This window comes from Gallinula chloropus, assembly GCF_964237585.1.
Source record: "Gallinula chloropus genome assembly, chromosome: 1".
NCBI classification, from domain to species: Eukaryota; Metazoa; Chordata; class Aves; order Gruiformes; family Rallidae; genus Gallinula; species Gallinula chloropus.
Genome location: NC_140085.1, coordinates 19,027,084 through 19,044,440, shown reverse-complemented (window position 1 = coordinate 19,044,440; position 17,357 = coordinate 19,027,084). Strand labels below are relative to the sequence as shown.

The following is a 17,357-nucleotide window of genomic DNA, read 5'->3' as shown; positions in this document are numbered from 1 at the left end:
AGCCTGGCTTTGTCTCCTTGCTGATCTCCCCATGGGTACCAAGGAGTTGCTGTTAGGTGTCTCCAAAATAATCTCCTCTTCAGGTTGAAGAATCTTCCATCTCTCAGCTACTCCTCACAGGGCAAGTGTTCCAGCCCCTGACCATCTTGGTGACCCTCTGCTGAACTTGCATCAGTTTATCAGCACGTTTCTTGTATTGGGGGGCCCAAAACTGAATGTGCTATTATGGATGTGGCTTACCAAAGGCAAAGCAAAGAGAATGATCCCTTTGTTCATATACTGGCTGTACTCCTGCAGTTTGGTATACGTTCCTTATGTGGACCATGTGTTGCCTGCTGTCCCCCAGGACCCACAGGTTCTTAGGCAGCAAGTCCATCCAGCACAGGTTCAGGACCTTGCATTTCTCTGCTGAGTTTCATGTCAGCCCATTTCTCCAGCCAGGAGAAATTTTACTTTATAGGGCAGAAAATTCATCTATATGTATTCATCTCCAAATTGTCATGGATTTCGTACTATAAAATGCCATTTTTGACAGTGTGCTGCTCTCTCTCCTTTTCTGTCTACTAGAGCCTCCCTAGCTAGGTTAAAATCATAGATTTTAATATTCCTTTCATGCAGATCTTCCCACCAGGCTTTTTTAATGCTGCTTAGGCTGTTTATGCTCATAAAATGAACAACTCCTATTGTCTTTATTACTCAGCCCCCTGGCACTGGTGTAGAGACAATACTGTTTTTCTCCTCTTTACATCTTAAGTGCCCTGATTAGTTTTGTTCTTGATGTGGAGGCTCTGTAAGAATTAACTTTTTTCCTAATTTCATCACTTTCCCCTTTGGTCTTCCCCCAGTCAATCTCCTGACTGGTCTGTCTCTTAGTTCCCTAAAAATCATTCTTTTTCTAATAAAATACCAGTTAATATTTCTGCTTCTCCAGGGGTAGCCCAGTGCTTTACTTTGTGACCAGGATGGGCCCACAAGGAGCTCAGCTGAATGCTTCTTGTCCATCTTCTCCAGAAATTTTCTATAACCTGTGGCATATCATGACAAGAAAAACAATTTCAAAAATCCATCATCATGGATAAATATTTTCCAGGAAGTTAAAAAGCCTTCCTAAATTTGATTTTTAAAAAAATCTTGTTTCAATTATAGTATGGCAGCACAACTCTCCCAAGATCTTAATTTCTTTTCCAAAGCATTCTTTCATTTTTGAGTAGTTATGCAGCCTTTGGAGAGGGTTTTCTGGCATCTCTGTACAACTGGATTCCTTCTTGGGCATGCCTGATAGCCCCTTAGATTGAGTAGAACATTTCTCATTGCTCCCTATGCTTTGCTAGCTGCCTTCTTCAGGAGTTCTTTAGAGTTTCCCCTCTGGGAGCCTGGAAAGTGTTGTTCTCTGTTAAGAGATCATTATTAATTATTACCTTCTCACTCTGATAGTTATCTACTGTCCTTGAACCTGCTGCTTCCCAGATCCAACTGCCTAAGCTCTTTTCAAGCCTGTGCAGCATCAGTGCATGACCTCTGAACACAGACTCTCTCCTTACCAGGAGGCTACCCATTTACTCTTACATCCCCAAGTTCTCCCCTCTGTAGTTCAGCCCAGGAAAGGGGTCTGGCAGCTCTCTGAAGGATGGGAGGTATCAGCTCCAAACACCCACCCGTTCCCAGGAAAAACAATTGGCGCTGTGCAGTGCCCTTCCATATTGAGAAGGTGCTGCTTAGTCTGAAACATGCTGGTTGGCCTTAATCTTGCAAGATGGGGAAGCGTGTTGCCAGTCTTCTGTTTTCTCTTTGCTTTTAATTAACTATGGTCCTACAGGGACCTGGCCAGAATTTGCATAGTTATGGCTTTAAAATCTCAGACAATTAAATACTTATTAGCAGCAGTGTAAACATCAGAATGCTCAGAAAATCCTAGTTAGCTAATCTTCGATGTCAAATGAAAGTTTCTGTAAAATTATGGCAAGTTAAAGAAAACTGTAATAAATACAGCAATTAGGTGTTTCAAGCAGTGATCAGATAAAGATGGAAACCAGCAAGCAGCAGGCTAAATAGCATCTTAACCAAAGGCAGAGATATTAAAGCGCAGCCCTCCCCCCCAATATGCACTCACTTTTTCCTCTTTAATGATACTAATTATTTCATTTGCTTTCTCCTACTAAAACTATCCATAGATGTGCAGCATATTGAAATGAAAGCAGTCATCAAAATGAAATGAATCACATCAGAGAAGAATCAAAACAGGGGAGGCAGTGGTACCCTGCATGTGTTATGTGTAGTTCTCAATTATTGCCTCTGATTTCCTGCCTCCCTAAAAGCTGATTCCCTACCACATGAATCTTTAGCATAATTTAAAAAAATATGAAGGCTACACCAGCAGGCTTGCAGGGCCAAAATGGAGATACCCTTCTCCCCCAGCCCAGCCCCCAAATATTGAAATACAGAGCTTGGAGCCTGTGTTCAGATTCCTGTTTTTTTCAAAAGTGAGGCCCTGTCGCTCGTCTTCAGTCATCTGAGCTTGGCAAGTCCCTCTGGCTTTCTTATCACAGTGTGAAAACCTGCTTATGTCTTTTCGTATCATGTCTCCAAAACTATTAAGAAACTCTGACGTTTTCTCTTAGTACACAGTTTGGAGAGAATCTGAGTGTTCAGGGGTGTGAAATAATCACATTCCAGGCAGCAAGGGACCAGTCTCACAGGCTCTGGAAGCTTTCAGCAGCTTTTTCTTGCAGAGCAATTAAAAAAAGAAAAAAGTTAATTTTTTTTTTTTACTGGGGGAGGGGCAGGGGGGCGATTGCAGGGGTTTTTTGGGGGGGTGGTTGTTTTGCTTTGTTGGGTTTGTTTTTTTAAGAATGCTAAGCATTGTAGCTAGGGAGCTGACTGTATAATTAGTAATTGATATATCACTCCCTGTAGTAATGTCTTAGTTTTTCCTAACAGAATTATGGTCTCTTTAATTTTTTTTTTTTTTTTTAATGAAGGGGGAAAGGATGTAATTTTTGCAGTCCTTTTTTTTTCTGGCAAAGAAATGATTTTTATTTCTCTTTCTTTCAGTTTTTATGTCAGCAGAGAGTTGTCTTTTTGTGGCGTGATAAGCTCTAACTTTAAAAGAGATAAGCAGGACTACTTAGCTAAGTACACTGTGGTTTGTAGAGCAATTGAGAGGCCTACTGTGTAATGTCTGGCCACATCCCATATGATGTTATTCCATCCTTTCCACAGTAGGTGTTGAAAGGAATTTGGCTCATCTATTTCAGTGCATTTTGAAGGCTGGCCCCAGAGGCACCAAAGCGTGCAAAATGTGTGCAAATTCCTGCATGGCTTGTTCTTCAAGCATGTATCAAGCAAGCTGATAACAAGCTGCTGGGCAGCCTGTGTCTCCTGCACCATGGAGCAACCTATGTCCATATAGCAAAATATCGGGTCCAAATAGCCTGTCAGGTGGGAACCAGAGCGTCCCTGAAGATGTTCTTAAGGAGGAGTCCATAGGTCACTGCAGCTGTGATGTGACTGGGGGTGGCGGGCTGCATGTTCTTAGCACACCCTATAAGGGCTGGTGCTCTGTGCTGTCTGAAGCCCCTGCCCACTCCCTATGCTCTGGTAAAGGTTGCCTCATCTTGCAGCTGTGAGCAAGCAAAGGGGTGTGGGTCACAATACAGTTCTCTGAACAGGGAAAAGGGGACACCCTGAGTTTTTAGTTTCTGCCATAGCCCCTGGGGATTTTGGGCGCAAGTAAGAGTATGGCTCCAGCTGCAGAGCAAAAGGTCTGGTGTGGTGCAGGAATCTGAGAGCCCTGCAGTGCTGGGGCTGCAGGAAGCCTGTTTGCATGTGCCGTGTGGTTTTTCTCTCCGCCAGTATCTGTCTGTCCAGCAGCTGCAGACCTGGGGTGGAAGCAGAGCCCAGCATCTGGGCAGTCCTTGTCAAAATCTCCTGGTTCCGCTCCTGACATATCCAGAGGGGTTTGTGAGAGGTTGGATTAATCCCAGAGCCTGCCTGCTTGCAGCTCTTCCTCTGTACGAGCTAGGGCATGTCCAGCCTCACCAAGGGCTGATAGGAGGTGTCTCGAATGCCACACGAGCCCCACACTCTAGCTGTACAGCTGCGTGCTCTTCCTCCTGCATTCTTGCTGTTGCTCCAATGCTGATGATCCCCACTATCCAGGCAGTTGTAGGCACCAGATAAGTGGAATTTTTTTGCCTGCCCTCCCTTTTTAGCACACCGTGGATTCAGCTAGTAAAGCCCCTGGGGGAGCCTGGCCAGTCAGTCCTCTGCCCACCGCTACTTCTCTGCCCACACAAGGCCAGGAATGGCTGGATCTAACAATGTACATGCTTTTTATTTTCCTTTCATCAGAATGGCTCATGAATATAAGAGGGGAGATACACAAGCACTGCCCTACGTTGTCCAGGGAAAGGACTGGCTTTGCTCCTCCTTTGCGGTGTAGCCACAGTCTTTGAAGCCAGAGCAGAGGCAGTGAGACCTTTCTGTTATCCTGATGTATACTACAGGGATAGGTAGGAGGATTTAGGGGTAAGCGGGTTTCCCATCCCACAAACAGCAGGTGGAGATTTGAGCTCTGGGATGGCTCACACAGGGCTCACATATCAGGTGGATGGATGCCTTGGGAGATGGAGATGTGAGCTCCAACTTTTGATGCTGACACCAGAATTAAAAATGTGGATGAGGAAACTGACAGACTTAGTCTTATTTTCCCCATGACCCCTGTTTGAGATCTTTAAAGCAGTAGAAATTGCAGTTTGTGGAATTTAATGGCCAAATGAAGGTGCTGAGGACAAAAGGCATATTCATGTACACAGAAATTGTTGGTCGAATCACATCTGGTTATGGTACGGGTACACGTCGGGCTTAGGTCCTGACACAGCCGAGAAGCAGAAGGAATTTGGAGCAGAGAGTAACAGATCTTCTGCCTTGGTTGACCCCAGGTGTGCTCATAGATGCAAAGACCAAATGTAAAGTCCACAGGCAGGAAAAGCTTCACTTTGCACAGACTCATAGCAAGCCTGAAACTACAGCTATGAATTCACAGCCACGAAGATTCTGGCTTCTGTGCCAAACCCAAATTTATATGACAAAAAATATGAATTGATTAGACTGCAGTTAATTAGATTTCAATTGAAAATCCCTATCAGAGAAAGGGAATTAGGCAGCCTTCGAATTTGACAAAAAGATATTGGCTTTGTGTCATAAGAAACATACTGCCTTGGTATTTTTTATGAATGCTTCCAAAATACATTTTAAATATTATTTCTTGGCTAGTAATTTTCAGCAAATACAAGTTCAGAAGCTAAGATTAGGAAAGCTAATAAGTATTTAATAAGGGTATAAGGAGATGTAAGTATGAAGAGGTAAATAGTAATGTTTGAACTGTTTTAATTGTGGATTTCATTGAATGTAATTGTGAGGAAGCTGCTAGCCAGCCACTGCATGAGTATCTTCCTGTATGTATAACTCAAGATAATGTAAAGTCGGAATTTTTGTGACTCCTTATGAATTTTTATATTGTCACAATGTCTATTTTAAATAGTCCTAGTTCTTATTCCTCTGTCCTGCTGGTCAGTCTGCTCTCTGTGCCTGGCACAGAGCCATGTTAGCTGAGCACTTGTGCTGTTGGGCAATGAGCATCACTCTTCTCCAGCAGCAGTAAAACTCAGAAAAGTGGGGAGTGCCAAGACAGAGGCAAGCCTGCTCTAGAGCTTGCAGGTGCAGAGATACAAAAGAAGTGCCAAGCAGTAGCTGATGAAGCGTTTCTGCTGCTGTTGAGACCATGTGAGTAGTGAAGGTTTTGTGATGCTGGTGGTTTGTGTGCCCCCTTGTCCCTGTGTGCTTGCTGTCCACAACAGTGGATTGGTATGAGATAGAGGTACACCAGAGCAGGCACTTTAAAGAGGAAAATGGAAAAGGAGGGAAAAGATTGGGAATGGAATTGAAGGATGTAAAGCAAAATGGGAAAAGATGAAGGAAAGGTAAGGGGCTGACAGAAAAACTGGAAGTTGAGGAGGAAGATTAAAATGAGAGGTGGAGGTGTTGCAGAAGGGCATGAGTCAGAAGGATGTAAAGAGAAGGGGTAGGGAGGAGGTAGGGCACCTTGAGAGTGGGGAGGGAGGCAGGGATTGAGCAGAGGCGTTCCATGCCAGGCATCCCACCAGCTTCTGCAGGATGAACCCCATACATGCAATGCCCATGTTCCTATTGTGAAGCAACCTTGAGCTGTATAGTGTGAGGACAGTGCACGCATCAATCCCCTCTCCTTCCAGAAGAGTTTCATGTGGAAAGTTTTGAAAAAGAAAATCTCTGGTGAGGGAAGAAGAATTACTGTATAAATTCAATTATCTTGACAGCTCAGTGCTCAAATTCCATCACAGATCAGGAGCTTCTCTCTGATTTAGCATAGTTCCAGCTTCCTAACCTGCCCCTGCACTCGCCCACCCACACCAGAGGCCACAAAATACTTTAGTGGTGCCAGAAGTGATCTGCTGTTTTCCTCAGAGAGATGCCTTCCTCCCTCCCCATCACAATAAGGGGAAAGGACAGTTCACAACCAGTACAAGCTTTTAAATTTTTTCCCCTTCCTTTTGTAGGCTCTGTCTGACTGTCCCTGAACCTGAAAGAAACGAAGGCTTTTAGAAAGAAGGCATGCTTAAAGCAACCAAGAAATAAGGGAGAGCTAGATGAAGGGCAGTCGGGTTGTGGGGACTACCCTTGCTCATGGCACTGCATTGCTACAGAACAGGAGCAAGAAGACTGGAAAACTCCTGGAATGTAATAATAAAGTGGCAACCATTTTGTACTAGCTTTAACATCTCCCTGCTCTTGGTTTGTGAATATCCAGCAAACACACAGTCCCTGGGATGCTGGCATGATAAGAATTTGAGCACTGAAGGTTGAGTGCCTGTCTGGGAGTCCAAATAAGCACCATGCACCTAATCCACCATTCCAAGGACTTCAGAGACAGACATGGGAAAGTGTGAACTTCCTGACGTAAATCTCCTGCTAGTTTCTGTCAGATCACTTTTTGTGATATACCCTTTTGGCTCTCTGTCAACCTGTCACCACCTCTACACATACATGGCAGTAGGAGATCAGGTACAGATCAGGTACCCCTCAGGTAACAGAGGGGTTACATCTATAGGGTTTGTAGGCAATGGGGAGCAGGGCTGGCTGGAGACAGATAAGAGCAAAACCAGCTGGGCTGGCAGTCCCTGAAATGCTGCAGATGCCCAGAGACTCTAGAAGACCTGCTTAGAGATCCCATTTCATTAAAGAAAAGAGGCCACATTTCACTGGTTTTACCTGCACAGAAAATGTTGGAGTTTGGGTTCTTTCAGAGCTTTTTTTTTTTTGTTAGTCGGTGGAATTTCATTTACCCTGATCATCTGCAGTCCATCATGGTATCAGCAACTTTTCTCCAACAAGAGGCATGAACATAAGATGATGCTAAAGCCTATCACCAGGAATAAAAAGGAGGGAACAGGCAGTCCTAATGCAAAATTGCACTGGAATTGTGTTGCAGTTGTTTTGGATATGATTTATGTGACTACAATAGGTATAACCTATCTGTGAAGATTTAAGCATCCTGGATGTGTCACCGTTATTACAGCCAAGACCAGGAAGCCTCGGGAAGAACTGTAGGCAGAGGGGATCCGCTAAGCGAGCGGAAGCCCTGGGGTCTGCTCGGGCTGAACTCGTTTTTGTTAGAAGTAGCTCTCTGAAAATTTAACAGTTGCTCTTCTCTGACCTGTTTGGGAAAAGCCTGCTGTTTCCATGGGCAGAATGATTCTTTCCTGGCTAGACTGGGAAATAATCTCAGCACTGGCATGTAATCTGTAGCCACTGAGGACTGCAGAAGATTGACTCACTGGCTGTAGGAACCGTACAGCTGCAGCTATGGTCTTGCTCCAAAAGGACCTGTACTTGCTGCTTTGATTATTACTTTTCCATCAAGATGTGGGCTGTGCCATACAAGTGGGAAGCTCATCCTACCTAGGAGAAGGCAGCAATGTGTATATGGTGAAGGTGATTACCATTGAATGGCAGCAACATGGCTGTAGCTACAAGAGGGCAAAACTCAAATGGTTTGTAAATGGAGATTCTATTAAGTTAATTTTGCATGGTTAAATCTAAGAGAAGATGTTACCTGCCCACTCATTTCATCTCAGCCCTACCTCTTGGCCCTGCCCCTGCTCTCAGGTTCTGTGAGGGTTGTGGTGTTCTTCAGGACTTCTCACTTGGTTACTTGCTGTTCAGAAAAGACCACTACTTGAAATTAGATGTATTTTGGGGCTATTGGCTTATTTGGCATCTGGCAGAGTGTGTTTCAGGTTATTCTGCTGCTGCTCACAAATAGCTTTTGCCCTCAGGGGTCTGACCTCAACGCAGTGCTTTCAGGCATGTGTTTTTGTAGGATACGAGAAGAAAGGATGTTCTGTGGGACTCCACCAAGCTTGGAGACATTCTTTTTTCTATGCATATGCCTACCTCCTGTAACAAATTGCAGGGTTTTCATGTCTCCTTCAGTCATGAAGCTGCATCTATGCATCAGGTTGTGCAGTGAAGAGATGTTATCCGACATCCTGGGAGTAATACAACCGTGTCTATTCACTGCTTTGTCTGTAGGTCCAAAGTTTCAGCACGTTTGTCCAGTTCTGGAGAAACAATGCACTGATGAGACAATTTTGCGTTATGCTTTTGGAGCAAGGTTGCTCAGCACTTACTCAAAGGTCTTTGTGCTGTGTTTATCTGCACCGTGCAATTACATCTCTTGCATGATGCCCTGTGGCTCTGCATTTGCATTAGTGTGTGTTTTTTCTCCTTTATGCAGAATTCCCAGTTACATCCAACTGGATCCTAAGCCTCTGTATACCACTAATACTTTCTGTAGGCTATCTAAGCTTGGTTTGAGGTCAGGGATGGGTTGTTTTTGTTGTTGTTGCATTATTTGGGGGTGTGAATATCTTGATTATCTGCATGAAATCCCTTCTCTCTTCTTTTGCACTTGGTGTATGTGGAACTGACAGCTCTAGGGAGGTAAATGAATGCCACTGCATTTCAGAGGAAGAATTATTTCATGCAATTACCCTAAAAGTGCATGAGAGAACAGAGTGAAAGGAACGAGGGAGAGAAAGAAAGAGAGCATGAGAGAGAATAATCACAACACTTCGACAGGTTTACCCCATTGTGTTTGAAAATCTATCACTCTGACAAGTCCCTTTTGTGAAAGGTGTAGATAGTTAGCTAGACATTTGCTCTTCAAGGTCCTTTTGAGTCAAGAGGGTGATCAATAGAAGGATCAGTCCATTTCACTCAAGTTTCACTTGAGTCCTCTCCCTGGTATTTCTTACAGACTGGCTGTAGTCCATTTCCCTCTCAACATCTCACTTGAGCTCTGTGATTCCCTCCTCATATTCCCCTGGGCAGAGGGAGTTAGGTGCACTTTAAGATACTGGACTATTGACTTGTGGGTCTCTGTATAAATTGTGATGTTTTTGGTTTGAGAAGGGTCGTAGTAACAACAGTCTGTGTCCCCTCTCCCCTCCCTCTCTTGAATATGTTGGAAGGCCAAGGAAAAGGGACCTTTTTGTACCTTCATTATATGCATCTGAGACTCAGGAGAAACAGTTCCTGTCCTGACTGCTGCTGTTTCACCTGCCAACTATATCACTTTATTGATCCCCTCTGCACATCAGGATCAACCTAGGGAAGCTGTTGGTGTCTGCCCAGAGGCCTCATGCACCTAGCTTTACTAAAGCATGCAAAATGCTTTGAGATCTTCATGTGGAAATTGCTGGCCAGGGTGAATGGCTAGTATGATCCAGTTTCTCGCCGTGCTTTCCAAGAGGCAGGGAAGTTGCTGGACATTTGCCATACTGGGCTGGGAAGGGAGCACTGGGGTAAAGAATGCTGACTCAGGTCACATTTTTACACCTGCACCTGCTGCTTCTGCCTCAAAGCCAGTGTGTTAGTCATAGCTATTTGCGTTTCGAGGTTATTTAGGGATCATGCTGCTGGGTTAGGAGAGCTAAGGTCTAGCATATATCCTAAAATTACATTTTTCCCCTTTTGGCTGGTATCAAAAAAGAGGTATTCACAGCTGTGGGAGAATCCCTTCCTACCTAGCCAAGGCATTTACTACTTAAAGTAGAGTTTGCTTTTGTGTGAGGGAAAACAGGTTAGCCGAAGCCACCTCCAGGGACAGCATCCTCCACTGCAGGGTGGGGTGTTACATGGGGAGCACCCCGTGGTGCTGCAGGTTATGCTCAACAGAACCTGCTGTGCATCTCCCTCCTCTGGACCTCATGGGAAATGTCTACCCTGCATGCATGCCCTTGCCGGAAGCACATGCTCCTTGTTGGGGCAGCTTCTTGCAGCTCCTTTCCCTCCTGATGGTCACAGCAGGTAAGTGTTATCTCAGCTCCAGGCTTGCATCCTCCCAGAGTGCTCTCACCACTCACTGCCTTGCTGCTGTCCCATGGGCAGGCTGTGTTTTCTGCACAGGGGGGCAAGAGGCTCCAGTCCTGCTCCTTAGAAGCTTCAGCTTTGCTCATAAAGACTCAGGATTCATTCCCATGACTTCCAGAAACCCTTCAATGAAATGACAGCTCTGTGACTCAGCCAAGATTCTGGATTCTTCTAAACTTTCTTTCTCTCTCTCCCCCTTTCTGCAGGATGGTGGAGTACTCCCTGGATCTCCAGAACATTAACTTGTCTGCAATCCGTACCGTCCGTGTCCTGAGACCCCTGAAAGCTATCAACCGTGTACCCAGTAAGTCATACTTCCCTCTCATGCCTCCTTAGCTTGGGTTGCAGGGAATATGTGATCAGTCAGGATATTTCTGGTGGTGGTTTCCAGGCAGGGTTCAGGTACAAACCGTGTGGAAGCTGCTGCACAGTGTGTGCAGGCTTTTCCCTATCATGGGGTCAAGAGGTGTCGTTGGATGGGCAGAAAGCTACAGTCTCCCAGCATATCTGCCCTTGCTATCCCTCATGCAGGGCCATACTGACAGTTCAGGAGCTGAAGCCTAACAATGTGCAGTAACAGAAAGGCATTTTTTCTATTGCTCTCATTGTTGTCACAGGTTTGATAATATCTGCAGTCTCAAAAAGGAATGTGTGTGAGGTCTGAAGAGGGGCGAGCTGGCGGAAGCAGGAAGAATCGGTTTGCTCAGGCTTTCACACACTCTTCCAGATCCTCTCATCTGAAAAATGTTCACGCCATTACAGCTTAGGGGCGTGTCGCACTGGCCATTTTATTTCTCCTCCTCACCCTGTGCTTTGTACTCCCTCTTTTGTGCTGGCTACCCCTGCTGCGAGCTGGCGCGTGTGTATGAGCCAGGCTGAGCACTGCTGGGCTTAGGGCTGCCGGGGACATGCGTGAGCCTGGATGTGTCAGCAGCCAAACCGCTGCTTGCCGGTGCTGTTCAGGTCTGAGACACGTTCCCCAGCTCGGGTCTGCATACAAACCAGAGAGGTGCTGCAGCCCTGAGATGTGAGCCACAGCCCTGGGCATGTGGCATGTGCACATGCTGCTCCCACATGCCCTGCGCTGGTGGTCCCTCCACAACCATCACCTCCTTTCTTCCCAGAGGATGAGAACAAGACTGTCCTCTTTGCTGTGCTTTGCAGCTTTTATTGGTGCTGAACTGTTTCTTCCCTTCTGTGTCTCTTCTTTTTAGTCAAGTCGGCAGTGTTCTTCCTGCAACCCTGGAGCAAGTAGGTTAGGTGTTGCCATTACTGTTTAACTCCAGGAAACATCTATGGAAGTGGCTCAGGCTTCATGGTGGTTGTATCCCATGGATGGAAGTGAACTGTCAGGCTGGTTGTATACTGTTGGGGTTGCGATATTGCAAGTGCACTGAACTTGGTCCACGGTGTCACACCAATGTTTTTGGCTATCCCTTCTGCAAAGGTAGTAACTGCCACACACAGACCTGTGAGATTTCAGGCATTTCTTCCACAAGTTTTTCTGTCTTGTGGAATGACAGGAAGTCTCTTTGCGCTTCTCCATAATCTCCCTAATCAGTCTGTCTGCAGTGGCTAAGGCCGTGCCAGAGCTCTCCTAATCCTTCTCAAGATCACTGGCTTCTTTTTGTTTTCCAGATCTAAGGAAGCTTGCACAGTTAATCTCCTATTTCGCATCATATATTTTTCCTTCTACCAAAGTCATTTTCATGATGCCACCTATTTCTTCAATGTGCTGTAGTGAATTTACAGGGTCTCTGGCTCCATGCAAAGCCCTTTTAGAAAGAGGTCTTGTCTCTCTTCCTGGGTGTATTTTTATCTCTGGCAATAGCCAGGGACAGGGGGTGTTGAAAGGTGTGATGGAGGGATCGAGGCACAGTCCCTTGTGCCCGGTGTGCGGGAGGGTGCCAGGTCGAGGAGCAGCTGGTTTGGACACAGAGCGCAGACCCAGGCACATAACTGTCAGTTACAGGGTGGTAAAGATGGGAGCCAAGAATAGGTTTTGGCTATTGGCTCTCATCAGAACAACTTTCCCAGTATGCCTCCATCCCCTTTTTCCAGAGAGGAGAGGGCTGGGAGCCAGCCATGGTCCTGGCTGTGGGCATGCACTGTCATGGGGTGGAGAGCATCTCTTCTGGAAAAGGAGGTCACCTGGAGGTTGTGGATAGCAAACTTGTCCCTTTGATGAGGTGTAAGGCCAGCTGCATGAGGACTGTAGCATCCTCATATTACGCAGCTCTTTTCTCCTGCCTTCATAGGGACACCTGTGAGTCTGTGGTCAAAGAACACTTTGAGGCTGATCACTGTTACCAGGGTAGACTTCATCTTAGTGATGAGTGGGAACATGTTGAATGACATCCAATTGTCTCCTGCAGATATAGGCCCCATTAACTGTAAACAGACGGTCAGGAGCAAAACTTGACTGACAAAAATCTGAGACCTTTTTATTCCTATTTTTCAGCTGCAACAGCCAGAGTTGCCCCTGCCCTCCCACCACCACCACTCTCACCTCCCTCCCCCACCCCTTCCATCAGGAGTTGCCTCAGGAGGACCAGTCTGAGTGACATCAGAACTGGCCCACCAGGGACCCATTCAGTCCATGTGAAGGCACCAGAGACACTATCATCTCACCTGACCTTTGCAGACCACAGACCATTGAATTTCCCCCGACTGTCCTGACCGTGATGCTGTCTATCTGCTCTTTTTATCAGTATAAAACACTACTTGTATAAAATTGATGCTGTTTTAATTTCCACTCTGTGGTTAAAACTTTGTGTATCTTTCTTGCTACATAAATCTGTGGTTATATGCAGAGAACGTTTTGGAAGAAAGACATCCTGCCATTAATTAAAAAAAAAAAAAAAAAGAAAACCTATTCCCTAGGAGAGGAAGCACTGAGTTGAGGGCTGCAATGCAAGAACAGGCTGTGAACAAAGGCTTGTGATAAATAGGAATGAGCTGTGTTGGAAGAAGGTGTCTAGTGGGGTACAGCAAACATAATTAATGGGACCTTTGGCCACAAATCTTTTTTTAATGTGTTTTTAAAGTTCTTCATTACTGATCTGAAGCAAGAGAAAAGTCTATTAGTGAGATGTACTGACGATGCTAAGCCGGAAGAGTTGCAGGTGCTAGCAAAGAAAGTGGGAAGTAACACAGCAGGAGGTAGAGGGAGATTGAGTTCTTGGTGGCAGCAGGACATATTTAGGGAGGGCAAAGGGGTTAATCCCAAAGGCAGATATTTGGCTGTGCTCAGGAGGCTGTGGTGGGACGACAATGTGACCATCTCAAAAGTTTCAATGTGGGCACCTGGAAAAGGACCTGAGTAGCCCTGCTGAGAAGGACTTGGGGGTTCTGGTGCATGAGAAACTTGTCATGAGCCAGCAGTGTGCTCTTGCAGCTCAAAAAGCCAGTGGTATCCTTGTCTCCATCAGAAGAGGGTTGGCCAGCAGGGACAGGAAGGGGATTGTGTCTCTCTCTCTGCCCTTGTGAGTCCCCATCTAGAGTACTGTGTCCAGATCTGGGGCCCCCAAAACAAGAATGATGTGGAACTGTTGGAGAGGGTTCAGAGGAGGGCCACAAAGATGATTAGAGAGCCTCCTCTATGAAGAGAGGCTGAGAGCTGGGCTTGTTCAGCCTAGAGAAGAGAAGGCTGCAGAGACCTCATTGCAGCCTTCCAGTACCTGAAGGGAGCAGAGAAACAGGAGAGGAATCAGCTTTTTAAAAGGGTAGATAATGGCAGGACGAGGGAGAATTGATTAAAGCTAAAGGAGGGAAGGTTTAGATCAGATGTTAGGGGGAAGTTCTTTACACAGAGAGTGGTGAGGTGCTGGAATGAGCTGCCCAGAGAGGTGGAGGATGTCCCATTCCTGGAGGTGTTCAAGGCCAGGTTGGATGGGGCCTGGGCAACCTTGTGTAAATCCAGGCCTGGAGGTTGGTGGCCCTGCCTGTGGCAGGGGGGTTGGAGCTCTATGATCCTTGGGGTCCCTTCCAACCTAGACCAGTCTGATTCTGTGATAGGGACCGCTTTTCACAGAGGAGTCTGGCCGTGCGGACACAGCAATGGCAGTTTATTATCAGGAGGCCAAAGTGATTCGGAACCTGAGTGATTACTGCATGAGGGGAAGAGTGCTGAAGTGGTCTGTCTGGGCAGTTTATTTAGAGCCCGAAGAATGGTAACGCTCTAATAATCAGCTAGCATTTGGAAAGTCCAGATACTGAAGCTAGAAATTTCTGAAGAAAGTTGAGAGAAATTTTGCACTAGTTGGAGGAAGAAAAAAAAAAAAAGCAGCCATGCCAGAAAACTGGAAGGGAGGAAATTCAGAATGACTCTCAGGAAACTGTAGCAACATGATAGAGGAAAACGTATCACCAGTTAAATAAACTTATTTTCTATTTTTGGTGGGGGCAAGGCTGAAGTTTGAATGCCCAAACTGGATTATGTCTCAGTTCTGCTTACCTGTACTCATACCTAATGTTGTTGAAAGTGGTTCCTTACAGTGAGACTCGTGAGGCTTTGAAATAACATCCTACAAGGAGCTGGCAAATGCTATTTGTGTGTGCCAGCTTTATTTTTCCTGTGTGATTTCGTGTAGGTGATCCTGCTCTGGCAGGGGGGGCTGGACTAGATGACTAGAACTCCTAATGTTCTGTGGTTCTGTGTGCTGTGCTTATCTGTAGCGTAAAGGATGCATCAACTCTACCTGAATCATGACATGTGACAAAAGGGACATTCAGCATGACCAAGAGATGGGGAATGTAAAGTTCATTAAAGAAGCAGTTTTCCAGCCAGTTTTAATTAGGCTGTAAAACTTAAGACCATGGGAAGTACTTCCAGCCCCAAATCAAGTAATATGTAAATAGCTAAAATGGGATTGTCCAAAGGATGAGAGAGCTCACGTGGAGACACTTTTAGATTTCAAACCTTCTTGCTTCAGGGTCAGAGCTGATCGTTAGCCACTGGTCATCAGCATTGGATTGCATTTCTCACTATTCTCAGCAGGATATGCTACCAACCATTTTGAATCTGACTTCTGGATGAAGTCTGTGACTCTGACCAGCCTGATCTTTACTTCATTCACATGCAAATCTTTGAAATGTACTAGGGAAAATGTGAGGCATCCAAGTTTTGGAATATGTATCATACCTTTATTAGTGTTCCTGCTTACCTTTTGCACTCCTGACTGCAGCCCCAGGAATGCTGCCTTTTCGGGTTTTGTCTGAAAAATGCATGAAGCAAAACGTTGTAGATTGTTCTGGTCCTATTACCATGTGATTCAATTCCAAGGTGGTGAGATGGTGTGACAAGCCCTGCAAGTCACCAAACAAGTGTAAAGAGGAAAGAAAAATAAAATCCCAAACCCCCAGCTCTCTGTCAGAGGTAGTTGCTTTCTGCTCTGGGCTTGCCTGTGTCCTGGGCTTGGGGTGAAATTCCACATCCATTTGTTTTTATTGTACTTTTGCAACTGTGCAGCAGGTTGCTAGGTGAAATGCTGCTGTTTCTGCTAGCTCTTTCATCCCTACTTGTGGCAAGGAACAAGGTTTGGAGGGGGAAGGCTGGTTTTGTTTTATTTCTGCCTGCTTTTGAGCAGGGAGCCTGTGGTTGTTTCTCATCATTTGAATTTCTTTCTCTTCTTTTATTATGTGTGGGTTTTGTTTTTTTTTTTTACAACAAAACAGAAAATGTTTCTTCAGTTCATTCTTTTTTGCACAGTGGTCTTATGCAAAGGAGAGTCCTTGCAGTGTGTTTGATGTCTTCCACTTTCCACTTACAATTTAGTAACTGATTCATCGTGTGGAAGCAGATTACTTCAGCTGAGCACACTGTACGGAAGTGAAGTAGTCTGTTGCAGAGTGTTGCATAGCAACTTTATTGAATAGAAAGTGTATACATGTGCTAATACTTGGTGTGTAAGTACAGTAATACTTATGTGGAGGGATAAGCATTAGAAATACAATATTATATTCTTATTACTGGCTGTGAAGAAAATAGAATCAGATCTGTGGGAAGTTCTGCTCTTTCTAAGTTTGTTTTTTTCTCAGAACAAGAATAAGTATTTCCCATCCATTTTAATGTGGTTTTATTCTGGGTTTTGACTTCTTTTCCTATGCTTTGTTATGGCAAAGAAGTTTAAAACAAAAAAAAATCCCAAACATGCCATTATGGAAGTGTTGAAATAGAACTTTTTAACTTTATAAAAATACTCACCTCTCCTGTTGTCCCTCTTTTTTTTAAATGATGTTTCAGTAGCTATTGTGATACTGAAGCATTTCCATTTCAATGAAATAGTATTTTTTTACCGGTAAGAGTGCTGTGTAAGAAAATTTTGGTCTAACTCCATTTTCCTTTATTAATTACTGTTTTTATAGTAGCTCCACGGGTCCAAATAGACTGGATTTTTCTCCTTTTCTTCTACAGATCTGAGAGATGTAAACTAGGATTTGTTAGTTTAATTTCCTTCATGTTTTGGACCAGGTGGGTGAGACCCAGCGAGTGTCATCAGCAGACTCAGGAATATGTCACACATCTCCTAACTCTTAATTCAGCCCAGTAGACCAAAGCATCAATATAAAAATAGTCTGAAACAGTTGAACCTTGGAATGGGAAAAGCAAAATGTTTTGTGTTTATACTGGGTGCCTTAAATCTGTATTCCATACCAAGCTACCTCTATTTGGTGCTGTAACAGTGCCTAAGACAGAGTGGTCTGGCTATGAACCCTGCACTTGGCACGAGGGAAAACTGATGACATTTACTTCTCTAAATGTGTTTTTGAAGAACTAATTTCACTGATGAGCGTGTGTGAAATTAGCTTCTGACTGAGATATATTAGGCTGTAAAACAGTCTCATTTACAGCTAGATCAGACAAAAAAGCAAGCACATTTGAT

General features: G+C 44.9%; 1 protein-coding gene across 1 annotated transcript in view; it reads left to right on the top strand.

Annotated features, from left to right (window-relative positions):
* Nucleotides 1-17,357, top strand: part of CACNA1I (calcium voltage-gated channel subunit alpha1 I) — a gene marked incomplete at both ends in the record, with an annotated part of 153,010 nt that overhangs the window by 74,369 nt on the left and 61,284 nt on the right. The window contains one exon of the mRNA XM_084279078.1: nucleotides 10,680-10,777. Within this exon, the coding sequence (XP_084135204.1) occupies nucleotides 10,680-10,777 (98 nt within the window). The remainder of the gene's footprint in view (nucleotides 1-10,679; nucleotides 10,778-17,357) is intronic.